This window comes from Gasterosteus aculeatus, chromosome 1, assembly GCF_964276395.1.
Source record: "Gasterosteus aculeatus chromosome 1, fGasAcu3.hap1.1, whole genome shotgun sequence".
Lineage (NCBI taxonomy): Eukaryota > Metazoa > Chordata > Actinopteri > Perciformes > Gasterosteidae > Gasterosteus > Gasterosteus aculeatus.
Window position 1 is genome coordinate 6,162,052 of NC_135688.1, and position 14,684 is coordinate 6,176,735.

A 14,684-nucleotide genomic window follows, 5' to 3' on the forward strand; every position below is an offset into this window, starting at 1 on the left:
GTTTTAATTGAGTTTAATCCAGCCTTTATTTCTTTCAAACCACACCCTCTTCGCCCCCCAGTGAGTAAACCTTTAGGAGACGGATGGTCAGGTGAAACCTGTGACCACCAGTTAGTCGACGCCTTTTGTCTTTTCTTTTATTTCTCCTCCACAGAAGGATGGATGGAGGAACGGGTTGAAAGAGGGAGGTCGATCTGGTTCTCTGCTTATTTGTCTGTTTGCCTGCACGGCAGCCTCGTTCTTCTGAGTAGAATGATGCCATAACGCAGACATTATTTACACAAAGCCAACGTAAACGTAATGTTACACACGTATTCATTAAGGTCTTACATACAATAGCTGATGTTACATCCTGAAATAGTCGTTATTGAATTTCGATTGATAAATAAATGTATCTTATGTGATTAACAAATGGTCAGTTGGATCGTCGTGTTTGCACGTTGTCACCCACGTGATTTTAAATGTCCCCCTTCTACGCTTATATGTTGCTCTAATAGATTTTTTACGATAGTTATTATTATTATTATTATTATTATTGAGTCATCCTCCATCTAATTCCAGCGGTTTCCTGCACCGCCCTCCCTCCCACGCCTCCAGCGAGCCGACAACCACGAGACCAACCACCACTAGGCGTCAGACACCGTCAGCCACGAACTGCCTCTGAATCCCCTTTTAAAAAAAACAGAAAGATTTAGGATTTTAATGCACACAATAACGATTTGCTGCTCTTTTTCTGTCAGACGTAATATTTTACTAACCCATCCTTGTTCATAGTCTAATAAGAAGGAGAGAAAATGTCTTCGCCGGCGCAGGAAAGGAGGACCGGCGTCCAGCTGCTGAGCGCGGCGATGCTGCTGCTGTTCTCCGGTAAGAAACCCGAAAGAGACAAATCGATCCAGACCGCGAAACAGACGAGGACCAACAGCTCAATGGCATGATAGCACCCGAAAACCGCTGCAGCTTGAGGCCCTTTCCATCATATGTCACTGTGTGTGTGTGTGTGTGTGTGTGTGTGTGTGTGTGTGTGTGTGTGTGTGTGTGTGTGTGTGTGTGTGTGTGTGTGTGTGTGTGTGAGAGAGAGAGATAATGGTTGTAATGGGATATCATGGTCAATTGTTATTCCATCGTGTCCCGAGTTTGATGGAAGTCGCCCATTGAAAACCCAACATTATATTGTGGCTTTTCCTGGACTGCTTTCAGTTAAACTGAATTGTGGTCTGTTGTGGTCATCCCCCCCCCCCCCCCCCCCCCCCCGCCCCCCTCCTCCGTCTATACGTCTCTACTTAGCCTTTATTGACATGACTGCCCTGCAGCATCGCAGCCTTTAAACGGGATTTGGACAGAATGCATATTCGCTCCTTGTGCACACAGAGACACCGTGTAGGCTGCAGGAGGTCTGTGGGTATTATGGGGCCTTGTTTGCAGGAGCAATACAAACCTATTCATTGGCTCATCTGCATATTAGCTACATGAACACATGAGGGGGCAGATGGGAAAAGCAGAATGTCCAAAGCCAAACCGCTTCGTGCTCATTTACAGATGAAGAGAGATCAAAACACGTGGATGATCACATGAGGCTTAAATGCAGATTTACAATCGAAAGCCTAATGAATGAATGAATCTCTATTATATAAACCAGTTTTGGGTTACAGTATATGTCAGCATTGAGCTTGTGTAACATACCCCCCCCCCCGCCCCCCCCTACCTGCTGCATCAGCAATGATATACCATGAAGCAACTCCTTGCCACTGATAAGTGACACTTAGAGAGATCATTCAGGTTTAACCAGTAATCAGTGATCAGTAGGGGAATCAGATGTAATGCAAAACAATACAAAACATGTTTGTACACTTTGATGGGAAATCAAATGTACATCCAGTTCCAAAACGTCATCGTCCCTTAAAGTCCAATCTGAAACGTTTGACTGAGGAGATCGGTGCGTTCCTCTTTGAATAGTGAACGGAACACATGTTGCGTACAACCTTTTGGAAGCCTCCTGCCTTCCAGCATCCCGCCGACTTCTCAGGACTTGTGAAGCCGTTGCAGTTTCCCACCATGATGGTTTGAGCCTCACTCAGCAAACCTCGGTCTTGCAGTTGCAATCCAACTGGCACAGGGTGGCAGCAGCGCGCTGCAAAGAAAAGGCAGCTGCTTTTCATGCACTGGCACCTCTTAAATCACTAGCATTATTAAATCAGGTGAAACTGCCACAACTCAGTCCCAGCTTCAGTGTGCGATACTATTGCCGATGACTTGTAAATCCTACGTGGTTGATAAAAGTAAAGAAAGCATCAGTAAATTGAATTTACTTTTCTCATTTTGCCATTTAAAGTCCTCTGTGAAAAAGACTCACACAACTTTCCAGACTAATGAAGTATCAGTGTTTTTCCTATACAGTTCTCTGCGTATCCCTTTATTAAGGTCTAAAGCAGGGTTTTGAATTAGTTGTATACATTCCTTTAGAAATACACCTTGAAAGTGTGATAGAGCTGCTGATGTTTCTCATTTATGAGATGTTCAGTTTTCTCTTCAGATTTCAGCTTTACCTTTTTGTTTGCTGAACAGAAATGTCACGGCTCCAAACCACTAATGTTTTAACACGCTACCTTTATGTCTGTCTCTATTCACTCACACGCTTCTGTGCTTCATGGGTCTCCATGTTTGTATCTCCCGTAGACTCCATTCAAACCCTTCCAAGGCTTTTTGCAAGTGTCACCCCAATGTTTCTTAAAGCACCCAGACATGTGACTCTATCAGAAGTAGACATGACACTGTCAATCATGCATCACACTGACAAAGTGAATAGAATAGAAATGTCAATAAAATTTCGTATATGTAATCGGTGGTCTCAAACAACTATGGGCCTGTGGAATAATTACGCCTGAAATACCGCTTTTAAATTAGGGGTCAGTTTCCTGGATAATGGGCTCCTGTCTGTGCTAATATTACATTAACTTACCACATGATGATGCTGTGGTCCGTGCTTTGTTTTTCATAACTTTACGGAGTTTGCCGCAAACTGCTTTACCGGTCTAATCATGGAGGAGTCTGAGAAAAAAGCATCTCCGTCCCCTCGGGTCTCTCCTTGGAATCGACTGCTGACCGTTGGTACCTGAGTGTGCAGAATGCAGCGGGCACCGGAGCTAAGTCCCTCTTTACCGAGTCAACACTATCAGCACTACTTATGACTTCTAACCATTTAATGGCAGCATGCTGTGGTAAACACACCCGCCACAAAACACAGGTCGGCTCCGGGGGCTTTGGTGGCCGGCGGTCAAGTTGCAAACCCATGATTCACTTTTTCATCAATGCCGCTAATGCTGCTCTTTGCTGGCTTGAGCGACGCTGACCAACCGCTGAGCGCCGTCTGCAACGTCTCCACCGTAACCAAATGACCCAACAGGAGAAAGCGTCGAGGCGCTAAGCAGCAGCAGAGTGATTGTCCAGTTGATACTCTCCATTTCCAAATAATTGGGTGGGGGTACTTTCAGGGATCGTACAGCTCAGTCCCTGTAATTTATCATCCTGGAAAGTAGAGCCTCTAAATTCTGCCCCTTACAAGCACCTTCACATCACTTTTAGAAGAGACTCTTGAAAAGCTGTCTGTCTTTTTGTCAAGCTGGTCATCAGTGGATTCCTGCTCAAACTCATTTTTAAAGTTCACTGTATTATTTATTGCACCTGTCCACCCGTCCAACAATTTAAGTTCAGCAATCATCTTCTCGGTTAAAATGAAAAAGCATACAGGATGACAATACTGCTTACAGAAGCCCCGAAGGCCACATTTTACCTTTCTTTTTTTAAAATGCTAATTCAAAAAGAGTTTGGGCGTCATGACTACTCCTGTAAGATCTGCATTTTGTTACATACACATATACTTACCATCTGTTGGTCTGTAACTTGCGTCCTCTCGCCCATGTGTGAGTCCAATACACCACGATGCCGCGGAGCGCTTTAGGTGCACACGTACATGAAGAGGTGGAAGAGGTGACATAACACTCCTACCTTTTCTTTCATGCAATGACCTTGTTGGAGTAGAGAACAATGGAGGGAAAATCAAGTGCGTAAGAGAGAGAGAGAATGATGGGCTTGGAGGGAGTTGGGGGGGGGGGTGGGGGCGCAGAGAGTGACGATGGGGAGAAACCAAAATCTCATTTTCACGGCAGTGATGGGACAGAGGACGTAGGAGTTGCGGTAGGACTGAGGCGGGAGAGGAGGTCGAGGAAGCGAGAGGAAAGAAGGAGGGAGGGCAGAGGGAGGGAGGAGTCTGCTTCACTGCAGTATTTCATCTGTTAGCAACTCTCCGTCTCTCCCCGTCTGCATCTGCCCATTTCTCACCATCCGGAGGCTGAGTCAGCAACCCGACGTGGGTTTGGCTTTCAGTAGCAAAGGGACCATAAATGCGTTTGGCTTACGTGTGTGTGTGTGTGTCAGGGACTTTGGGGTTTAAATATGTTTGCTGCGACATCGAAAAAGCTTGCATGGCTAGCACACTTCTGACCATTAGGGTGTGTGTGTCGATGTTTGTGCGTATGCGGTTAGGTCCAATAGGGGGGAGTAAGAAGAAGCAGCTGCATTAAAAGACACCTGACTGCAGTGAACTGCGCACATGGGAAATGGTGCATGCGTGTGCGTGTGTGTGTGTGTTATAAATCTGCCCGAAGGGAGGGAGGTGCAGAAATTGCATACGCGTGGGTGTGTGTGGTGCAGAGAGGCAGGCCTGTGGAGTGGTGCAGCAGCAGCAGCAGCAGCGGGAAGGGAGCCAGAAAACACCCGACTGCAGAGGAAAGAATGGTGCAGAGTCCCGTCACACACACACACACACACACACACACACACACACGCTCACATCCTGAGTGAGAGGCACAGATTCTGTCTGGGGCGTGAAAGCTTTGGCGTGATGTTAAGAAGGGAGGAGTAAACTTGTTATTTCATTTCAAGTAACATGATCTGCAGTTATATGCTGTTGTCTTTCATTTTAGAAGGATGAAATATAGAAGATGGCTCACTGCAGCAGTCGCAGTGTGTATTTAAGTTTCTCGCTAAGCAACGTGGTCATGAGTGCCAGTAAAAGGCTCTTGTGGTCTTTCAGTTTATCCATCAAATGTCATCACTTAATCAACCGCATTACTGTGCATTCATTTGGATAGACACACTAAATTCCTGACTACTATTCTACTATTTTCATCAGGCCCAAATGTTTTAATGCCAGACCGTGATACCCAAAAGCTTCATTGAAATCATACCAGTGATGACTGACAGATCCCATATTTGACTTCCATCAGTCCATCGTGTTTGAATAAATATTTAACATTAGCCATCACCCTGCACATCTTCTAAATTAATGGAAACATAACAATGGGAATATCATTTTGCAATTTCATTAACAAAGACTTTTACCTGCTCACCATGAGGGTAACTTGCCTCCAGTACGCTGATTTTCCTAATCATTCCACGTATGGATTTTGGCGTAGTTTGGTTTGATTACAGTGTATTCATCCATCAGATCCGTATTCAAGTTGAGACATTAACGACAGTGTGTTGTTGTTTTTTTATTTACAGGTTGTTCAAGCATGGATGTAATCATGCCCAATAGCATCAATGCACTGAATGGAACAACTATCAAAATCCCCTGCACATTTACCTCCTGTTATAAGATTGATCCCAACATGTTTGTGATGAACTGGACCTACCAAGAAACGCTAAATGACACAGAAGAAATGGTAAAAAAAAAAAAAAAGCATTAAATACAGGTGTCCACGTTTGATAAGTTTAGGCTTAGTACAGAGTCTCTCTATCTCCCTTTATTAGATCATGGCGTACCATAAGAAACGAGGGATGGTGCCTCTACGCTCGGACCGGTTTGGGGAGAGGGTCATGTTTGCCGGGAACCTGGATAAGAACGACCTGTCAATCACTCTGTCCAATGTTCAGATTGAGGATGAGGGGATCTACAACTGCAATGTGAGGAACCCCCCCGACCGCATCACAGGTCAACATGGCATACAGCTCAATGTCGTCACCGAACGTAAGACGCTGAACCTACACCTTCTTGCAGACACCACACTGCATGAATCCTACACCTCGCCGTGAAGATTCCCACAAACTGCACAGCTCAAACCTTCAGATTCACCCCTCGGCTGCCAAACGCACACAAACGGAAAGAGACTTTTGAAATTCTGTAATAATGTCTTTTCTTCTTAATGTGAAATGTGAAATACTGCTTTGTCGAAAAATACGTCATAATTTGCAGTTTGATGACCTCTCTCTCACTGTTGTCCTCCAAGGATAAATGCCCTACAGCAATCATATATAACATGTGCGTGTATTTGTATAGAGCGTGGGGACATAATGGCGATGAGTCAGCTTTTTACCTTTTTAATGACCAGTAAGAGGTTGAAGTCCCTCAGCATCTTTTTTTTTTTGTTTGCACCCACACATCACTCTTGCACACGCACACAGCCCTGACTAACTCTGCAGCACTTTCTTTCTCCCCACTCCACTTTAATGAGCCCAGTAAAGCTTTTAGCCAGCATTTCACTCGTCTGCCTCCTCTACAAACTACTTAACCCCGTCTTCTCCTCCCCTCAGTTCCGCCTCCGAGGGATTCGACCATTGCAGTTGCGATCGGGGCGTCAGTGGGCGGAGCTTTAGCTCTGCTGATCCTTTCCATGCTAGTGGTGAAATGTCTCCGTCGACACCGAAAAAAGGAACTGATTTCAGAGGAGAAGATGGAGGAGGAGGAAAAACTGGACGCTGAGGTTGTTGCAGAAGAGGGGAACAAGTAAGACATCTCAACATCCTAAATAGTTGTAGTCCAAGAAGATAGCAGAAGTACTAAGCCAGCTTTTTCATTCCCAGCGCCTGTTCTGCTGGTATCAGCAGGAATGAACACATTTTCCTGGAGAAAAAAATACACAAAACTTTCCTAAAAATGGCTACAAAGGCTGTTTTAATATGTCTCATTTTAAATGACATTAAACTGAAGCACTTTTTTACACCTGCATTATTCTATCCATAAAACCTCAATTAGGACCGGGTAGGTCTCATGAGAAAATTAACATCACTCATGTGTGTTATGATACATTATTATTTATACTTTGTTATTAGATTCACATTATCCATTGTGTGTCGTTGATAATTAGGATTCATTACTGACACACAGACATTCTTGCGGTGAGCCAATCAGCATCTTTTCCCTCTTTTCTTCTCTCTCCTCTCACCGCTTGCCAGTGGCACAGGTTGTCAAAATCAAGGCGTGACTCTAAACTGTGTGTGTGTGTGTGTGCGTGTGCGTGTGTGTGTGTGTGTGTGTGAGTGCGAGTGCGTGTGCGTGCTGGGGCTTGAGAAGTGGACAAACACCAGCACTCACATAGTTTACATCAGAAAAGATGTGAGATATTACCTTGCATTTTAATAAAGTCCTAGAGGCTTGGAAGGCAAACTAATATAACTTGTTTATCAAAGGGTTCCCATGGGAGTAAAGTCCATATAACTGGACTGGTTCCACAGAAGCCTCGTACATATAACTGGAAAGAAAAAACACACAGTCTACGTCACTGTACCTCAACTGTCCTCTCCTGCAAATGGATTCAAAACGTCAAACCTTCCTCCTCTACTGAATAAAGCTAACCTGTTGTCGGGCATCTCTTATATCTGTAGACAACCATAGCTGGGTCATCTGATAGAACCAGCGGCCTGTGAAGCCCCCCCCCCCCCACTCTGGTAAATACCCGCTCATGTCACCCAATCTGGACTGTTCCTGTTGTCTGTCTTGAACAACATGTCCGCTACCAAACCCGACATGGTCTGTGTAGAGAAAGCAAAATGTGAAACGCAAACTCATTTTAAAGAAATCGAGGAACCCGCTGAAGTCAAACCAGACTTACCGGGCTTGGCTCCATTTGCATGTTACGTGCTACCATAAGAGTCACAATAAGTCGCAGTTATTACAATAAAGTCAAAGCCATCAGATGCAGAACCTTTATTTATCAACGTCTCCGTCAAAAGAGCGTCGTGGATGTGCAGTGTGTTGAAAAAGGAATGCATTTACAGTGTATGTATGCATGTGTGCAAGCCTGCAGTTTCTTTGTGTGTATTTTGTCCCTCTCTACCTGCAGGTTTTATCTCTGGAGAAGTTTATTTCCAGAGGCATCAACCAAGAATATCACCAGCATAGGTTGAACGATGTCTATTCTCTTTTTTCTTTTTCTTTTCAGGCATAAGAACTCCCTGCCTGAAGACCTATAGTGAGCACTTCTTGAATCATTGTCCACTGATACTTCCATTCCCTTTGCATGCGTGTGCTTGGGTGTGCGTGGCTGTTTCTATGCGCCTGTGTGAGATGTGTCTTTTTCCTTGAAAAAAGCCAGGGAACATTTTTCTGCAACTTTCCTGCTCAACACATATTCCTTTTTTTATACGTAGCCACAAGTCAATACCAGTGGCTATTTGTTCTGGTTTAAGAATCGAGTGTCTTTCAACACAGCCTTAAAAACACGTCTTCATATTGGCACCAAGTATTAATTTAAATTCACAGTTGCAGTTATACAGAGAGAGAGAATCAATCCTCAGCCTTGCGTGGATGTTTTTCTCGCAAAAAAACACTGCCCTGCATATTCAGTAGAATGTGATTATTTACTCTGCTCAGGAGTCGTTTTTCACAGCAGACATTTTGACTTTTAAAATCAGGAAAAAGCACCGCTGTAACTAACAACATAGATGCCGCTGTTCTATTTGAGTGTAGTGACGGCGGTTTTCTGTGTATTCTCAGGCTGTTGGGAATACAGACCTTTGACATTGCAATTGTCAATGGTGCGCCAAAAATAAAATAAACAATTTAATGTCTATTGTGTTTGCCAGGCTCAGGTTGTTTGACAACATCATCAAATGCAAAATACAGAGAATTAAAACCCTTGTTTTTTCAATGTCATGGCTGAATAATGTAAGACTCCGAAGCCCAACTTAAGTAAAGTAAACTTTTTCTTTGGTCTGCCCATGTTTTCTGTAACTCGTGAGTCAACGTGAGCCGATCAGTGGCAAAAACACACACTGTATTGCACGTGATTTGATTGAGTTGTGCTCTTCTTCTTCAAATGCTTTACCGTATAAACAATGTTACTGGGTGAAAAGGACGTCGTTATGGATTAAATTAAGTTGATTACGGTTGATACATGCCAGTATTTATGTCAGAAACATATCAAAGACTATTCCATGTGGAAAATCTCTGCAAACACAATCACCTAATTTGCACGAGTGACAACATTAAATAATTAATAATGGGGGGAACTTAATAAAACAGCCACAAGTTGTATAGTTCATCCTCATCCTTGACAAATATTGCACGCACAGTAGCACAGGGGATAAAACCAAATGATCCAAAGTAGGACACAAGATGTTTGTGGTCACGACTGACAGAAAGGTGCTGAATTGCAAATAGGTAGAATCATCTACTTGGTCAACTGCATCATGTACAGCTTACAATACTGCCACGACTGCATGTCCAACAGTGCATATCAACAAAGCATAAATAGCAAGAGATGCAATCATGTTCTGTGTAATTGCTCGATTACGTTTATGAAGCCGCAGCAATGTGAGTCGGTCAAAGCATGTTTGATCTTTCGCATAAGTAGCAATCAGGTGGCGCTATTTATCAAATATAACAGCAGAATTCTATTTAGATTTCATTTTTCTTAATGCCTATATATTTTTAGGTTGGCTTTTTTCAATAATAATGTCTCAGAGGTATTTGGTTGCCCATGTATGAGATTCATCTGCCCTGTAAATTATGTTTTAAAAAAGATCTGCTTCCATTGTAGCTCCCAACTGGAGCCTGGTTTATAGAGATAAAATGTAAACTGAGCCATTGTATCTCAATCCAAACATGTGCTCATTTAAAAAAAAAAAAGATTGTTAAATACTGCCTTGATCTCATGAGTGGCGTATCAAAGATGTGTGTGTTTGTTTTAACCTCCAACACATTTATACCAATTCTAATATAATCAGTTGAATTAGTGGAGGGCACGCGGATCGGCCGAGACCAGGGAAGCCACTTTGACGAGGTGTTATATGGGAAAGTGGGACTGTTGTAGAAACGTGGCATGATGATTGTATGGTTCAATGGGAAATATTTGTTTGTGTATCTTTTCTATCACGTCTTTCGTCGGGGCACCTTAAATGTAAAAGAAATATATGTATCTTGGTACGATTAATATTAACGTCGACTTTTACATGTTGCAGCATGTGAGCTTTGTTGTACTCTGATGTTGTGATGGGAGGCCGGCTTTCACAGGGTGATGTCTTTATGATATCTGTAATGTCTCATGCTGGTTAAGGAGGGGTTGGCTCTTCCAAGGCTTCTTCTGGAGGCTTGTTCATTTTTTGTTTTAGATATTATTTTTTTTTTAAACTGTGTGTAAGCCTTTGTTAAGGCCTATAACCTAATGAGGGTATTTGTGGTTTGATTTGTTCATGATTTAATAATTATAGGGGATGTATGTGTTTGATGAACATGGTCATTTACCACAACAATGCTGTAAATAACAAAAAAGGATGGCGATGTGTTGAAATAGTCACATTTCCTGGGACACGGCTGTCCAAACGGGCTCAAACCTGTTTAAGTCACAGGGTTTGAGTGGTTGACCCGTGAGGTGATGATAATATTATGTGGGGCCAACTGACAGCAGTTTTAACAAGGGAGGTTTTGTCCGCAATATGAAGTCAGATAGATTACCTTTATATTGTATATACTTCATTTCTCAATCAGAAAAAAATAAAAAGAATAGTACTGTATGCTGGAGTAGCATTGTGCATCACTGTTTACTATCTCTGACTATGGGTTTTCCCGCCGTAGCTGCTCTTGTACCACTTTAAATGTTAGTGAACACCAAAATAATGCTTGCACTTTGCTGCCTTTGACCATGCAGCTGTCATCACATGGTGTATTTTGAATAAAGATGTTGAAAGGAAAATGTCGCGGTTCTCTGTATTCCACTTTTTATCCATCTGTCCATTATCCTCATCACATTACTAAATGGGCAGACAGCTACAGCAAGCCAGCATTTACAACTGCAGGCCAGTCAAGAGTCCCCTGGCGTGTATTTACATGGTGCTAGGACACGGACAAGGACAAGTGGAAACATGCAGATCCACAGAGAAAGGGCCCTACCAACTCCATTCAAAGCCTCATATCAGGGCATCAGTGTTGACTGCTCCACAGTACGCTCATGTGCTTTGACACTACGCATGTATTGTGAGCAGCAGCAAGACTCAAACCAGGCTGCACTCCCGTCTCAACCTGGAAGTGCTCCACTGAGAGTCAGCCAAAGGTCACTTTTTAAATGGGGGACGATGTAATTTCAGCTTTTGCAGGGAAATGTGGTTTTCTTTTTGGTTCTGAAATGTAGCCCAGACCAAAAATAGCCCTGCGTGCGTTGGTTTAATTGAGTTAATAGCGCAAGGCTCTCTATAATACTAATAGAAAGGAATATGCAAATCGCAGCCATTTCGTCTTGCGAGGTAATTCAGGTAACAATCTAGCTGCGCCTTTGCATGTATTTGATTGGCAGGTGCATTTCCAGTCCAGCAGTGCATTCCAGTAGCAGATGAGCCTCCTTCTCTTTTTTTAAATTTCAGATGACCCTGCATGTCTTTTGGCTGCTTTGCACCCGTCACTGCGTCAGCCCAGCAGCCTTTTTCCATGGAGACAAGGGGTCAAATTTCTGCATGCACTGCGGATGTGCGAAGAACTAAATGATGTTTTAAAGCGAAATGATGATCACTTTCGTTCACAGACAATGCATGTCACAAATAAATGCTTGAGTGAAATAGGCTGCTGCGCAGACTGTCACTTCTAAACACAGTGAGAAAATACATGTAATGCACATTGCTTTCGCACCAATTCAATTCTAGGAGCCGTTGAAGTTAAGTAGTAAAAAAATATTATTTATTTCCACCGTATATATTGAATAGTTTTTATCCCAAAAACATTATACAAAATAGTGAGTGAAGTTACACCACCTGCGCACACACTCACACACACTAACCAGCAGACTTTTCAAGATTCACACTTCTATACATCAAGCCCTCGCTTGCCCACATCAAGCAAATAATTGCAGTTTTTAAACTCCAAACCGTGAGATACAAACATAAGGCACCACAACAAACTGTGAGGCTGAAAACCTCCAAACCCGAATCTCCCCCGAGAGGCCGGCTGCATCCTCTGCACAGGTATGCACTGCAGCCCTGCTCTTAACTTCAGACGGGACTCACCTTTTGAAGGTCCCTCTTCCCCCGCCGAAAGAATGATGGACGGAGAGACAAGAGCAGGACATCGAACCGCGGCGACAAGACAACAGGAATGGGACGGAAAGACAAGAATGGAGATGATGACATTTATGATAGGAATAAATGAAGAAAGGGTGAGGAAAAAGAGGGAGGACAGATGAAAAGGAAGGGGTATGGAGGGAGGCCCGCCCCACGCACAACTCATCCACTCAGGATGCTTTCTGAAATCTGCTCACTCACGGGCTGGTGCAAAGAGAAAAGAGAAATAGGGTGAGTAGGGGGGAGGTGGAAGTAAAGGGTGAGGAGAAGGTTAACCAGAGTGGGAGGTGAGAGTGGTGGGAAGATGGAGGCATGGCGAGAGAGAGAGAGAGAGAGAGAGAGAGGAAAGGTAGCGGCTGAGAGGCGAGTGTCTGTCGGTAGCTCTGGAGCAGTTTGGCTGCGTGGCTTCGCCGCAGCGTTCAGCTGCCTTGGCCGTCCCAGAAACAGATCCTCCTCTCCCCCTCCTCCCTCCGCCTCTCATCTCACCTCCCTCCTTTGCCTCCTGCCATCCCTCCTCCCCTCCCCTGCTTCTCTCCTCCTTCTGCCATCTCCTCCTTCTCTTTCCTCTTACTCCTTCTGATCCTTCCTCCTCTCCTCTCATCAGTGTAATGTCCTCTTTTGCTCCGCCTCCCTTCTTTACACCGCATCCAAGGTCACCCTGTCCATGAGGCAGGTGTGTGTGTGTGTGTGTGTGTGTGTGTGTGTGTGTGTGTGCGCTCACATGTGACAATGTGTTTTGGCCTGTATATGCAAAGACGCATGTATGCATTCATGGATGCATGTTTGCATCTCATTCTACCTCATTCATATACGTGTGTGTATTTATGCATGTCCCTGTGACATCCACTGACATATTTATCTACATGGAGCCTGCTCCAATAAGGTATGTATGTCCCTCATCGATCACCCCCCCACATGCACAATAAAACATCGGCATGTGCATGTGTGTGTGAGCGATGAAGTGAAGCACCCGGCAAAATGTAGGAAATGAAACAGGGAAGCAGAAAAGTGGTAACAGAAATAAAGCTTAAGTCATGATGTACTGTACATTTTCCCTTTGCACTATATGATTCCAGAGATAATAAAGTAAAAATAATGGAGAAAAAAAAGGATAGCATAGGATAAAAACTATAGCACAAAGGTATATAATGAAGCAATGTTGGGAATAAAGCATCAGAATACTTGAAAATGAAATGTCATAGAATCTTGTTATTCTCTTTCGGCAGCCTGCCAAGCAGCACAAAGGCACAATGTAGTGGGTGTACTGAGGTGGATGTGGGGAAGTTAAGTATGACTAATCGGATGCATGAATAATTTTCTGTGATATGTAGATGGACCGTGGTGTCAATTATGTTCCACAGTAGAAGTAGGTGGTGGTGGTGGTGGGGTTGCACATGAAGTTCTGGCAGATAACAGATAAAGAACAGTCCCATTTTGCCTCACCTGTGCAAGTCTTCAGTGCCAAAAGTCAGTTCATCCACCAAGTCCAACAAGGTATTTGTACCCATCCTTGTTTCTAGCAGTTACAACACCGCTGGCATGCCGCTCAATGTGCAAGGAAGTCATAAATCCTGTGAAAGAGGTCACACTGCACATTCAAGTAGTGGACCGGTGACCCTTCACTGCCATCGCGTCGTGCTCAAGGCTGAGCTAGATGGTGTACTGAGCTAGATTGTGTACTGCTCAGGCTGTGTGATTGACACACAGTTGACTTACTGCACCTTTGTGCTTTGCAGGCAAAGGCATTTCGACTAAGACCGGTTTACAGCTTCAGTCCACTGAAGGTAGTCCGGGACAATGTGATTGAAAGCCAAAGAGCGTATACCTCGAGGACAGGTCTTTCCAGTGAAGTCCCATTCATTGATGGTAAAGGTTTCATGAACAGATGATGGATGACGGGCTGAGCTCTGGTCCACGGACCTCAAAGGATCCCGTCTGGACCTTTCGCAACAAATTGGCTTACATCGGCACAGTTTTTGGCAGTTTCTGGATTGTTGTCAAATGTGCCAAGTAAAATATGATATTAGAAAAACAGGCCTGAGCTTGTGCATGTGCAGTTCACCGAATAGTCCCTTAGATCAATAAAGCCATGCGCAGCCATTTCTAGCCAATAGAACAAGCCCTTCCACGTTCGCACGGCCCTACTGAAGGTCTCCTAGTGCAACCAGATTGACAGGCCATGGGGATCCTGCCAGTGCATTAGTCTGCCTAATCAGGAGTTTAGTTAGAGCTGGAAACGTGAGACCCATGTGGAGACAGGAGAGGATGGAGACCGGGGAGGTGGAGGTGGGGGGGGGGGGGGGTAAAGCACCTGGCACTCGCCTCCGATACCCTCTCAAGTAAAGCTGACTCAGCCCTTA

The 14,684-nt window shown here is 44.1% G+C and overlaps 1 protein-coding gene across 2 annotated transcripts; it reads left to right on the forward strand.

Annotated features, from left to right (window-relative positions):
• Window positions 1-627: 627 nt before the first annotated feature.
• Window positions 628-10,970, forward strand: scn2b (sodium channel, voltage-gated, type II, beta). 2 transcript variants are annotated; one of them, XM_040181670.2, is made up of 5 exons: window positions 628-867; window positions 5,563-5,723; window positions 5,812-6,028; window positions 6,592-6,784; window positions 8,220-10,970. In XM_040181670.2, exons 1-5 carry the CDS (start codon window positions 795-797, stop codon window positions 8,248-8,250), a joined length of 675 nt encoding a protein of 224 aa, XP_040037604.1. In that variant the 5' UTR covers window positions 628-794; the 3' UTR covers window positions 8,251-10,970. The 2 variants fall into 2 exon arrangements, with proteins under 2 accessions (XP_040037604.1, XP_077954483.1); XM_078098357.1 differs by lacking the exon at window positions 8,220-10,970 and adding an exon at window positions 7,663-8,212 and having other exon boundaries at window positions 634-867.
• The last annotated feature ends 3,714 nt before the right edge of the window (window positions 10,971-14,684 follow it).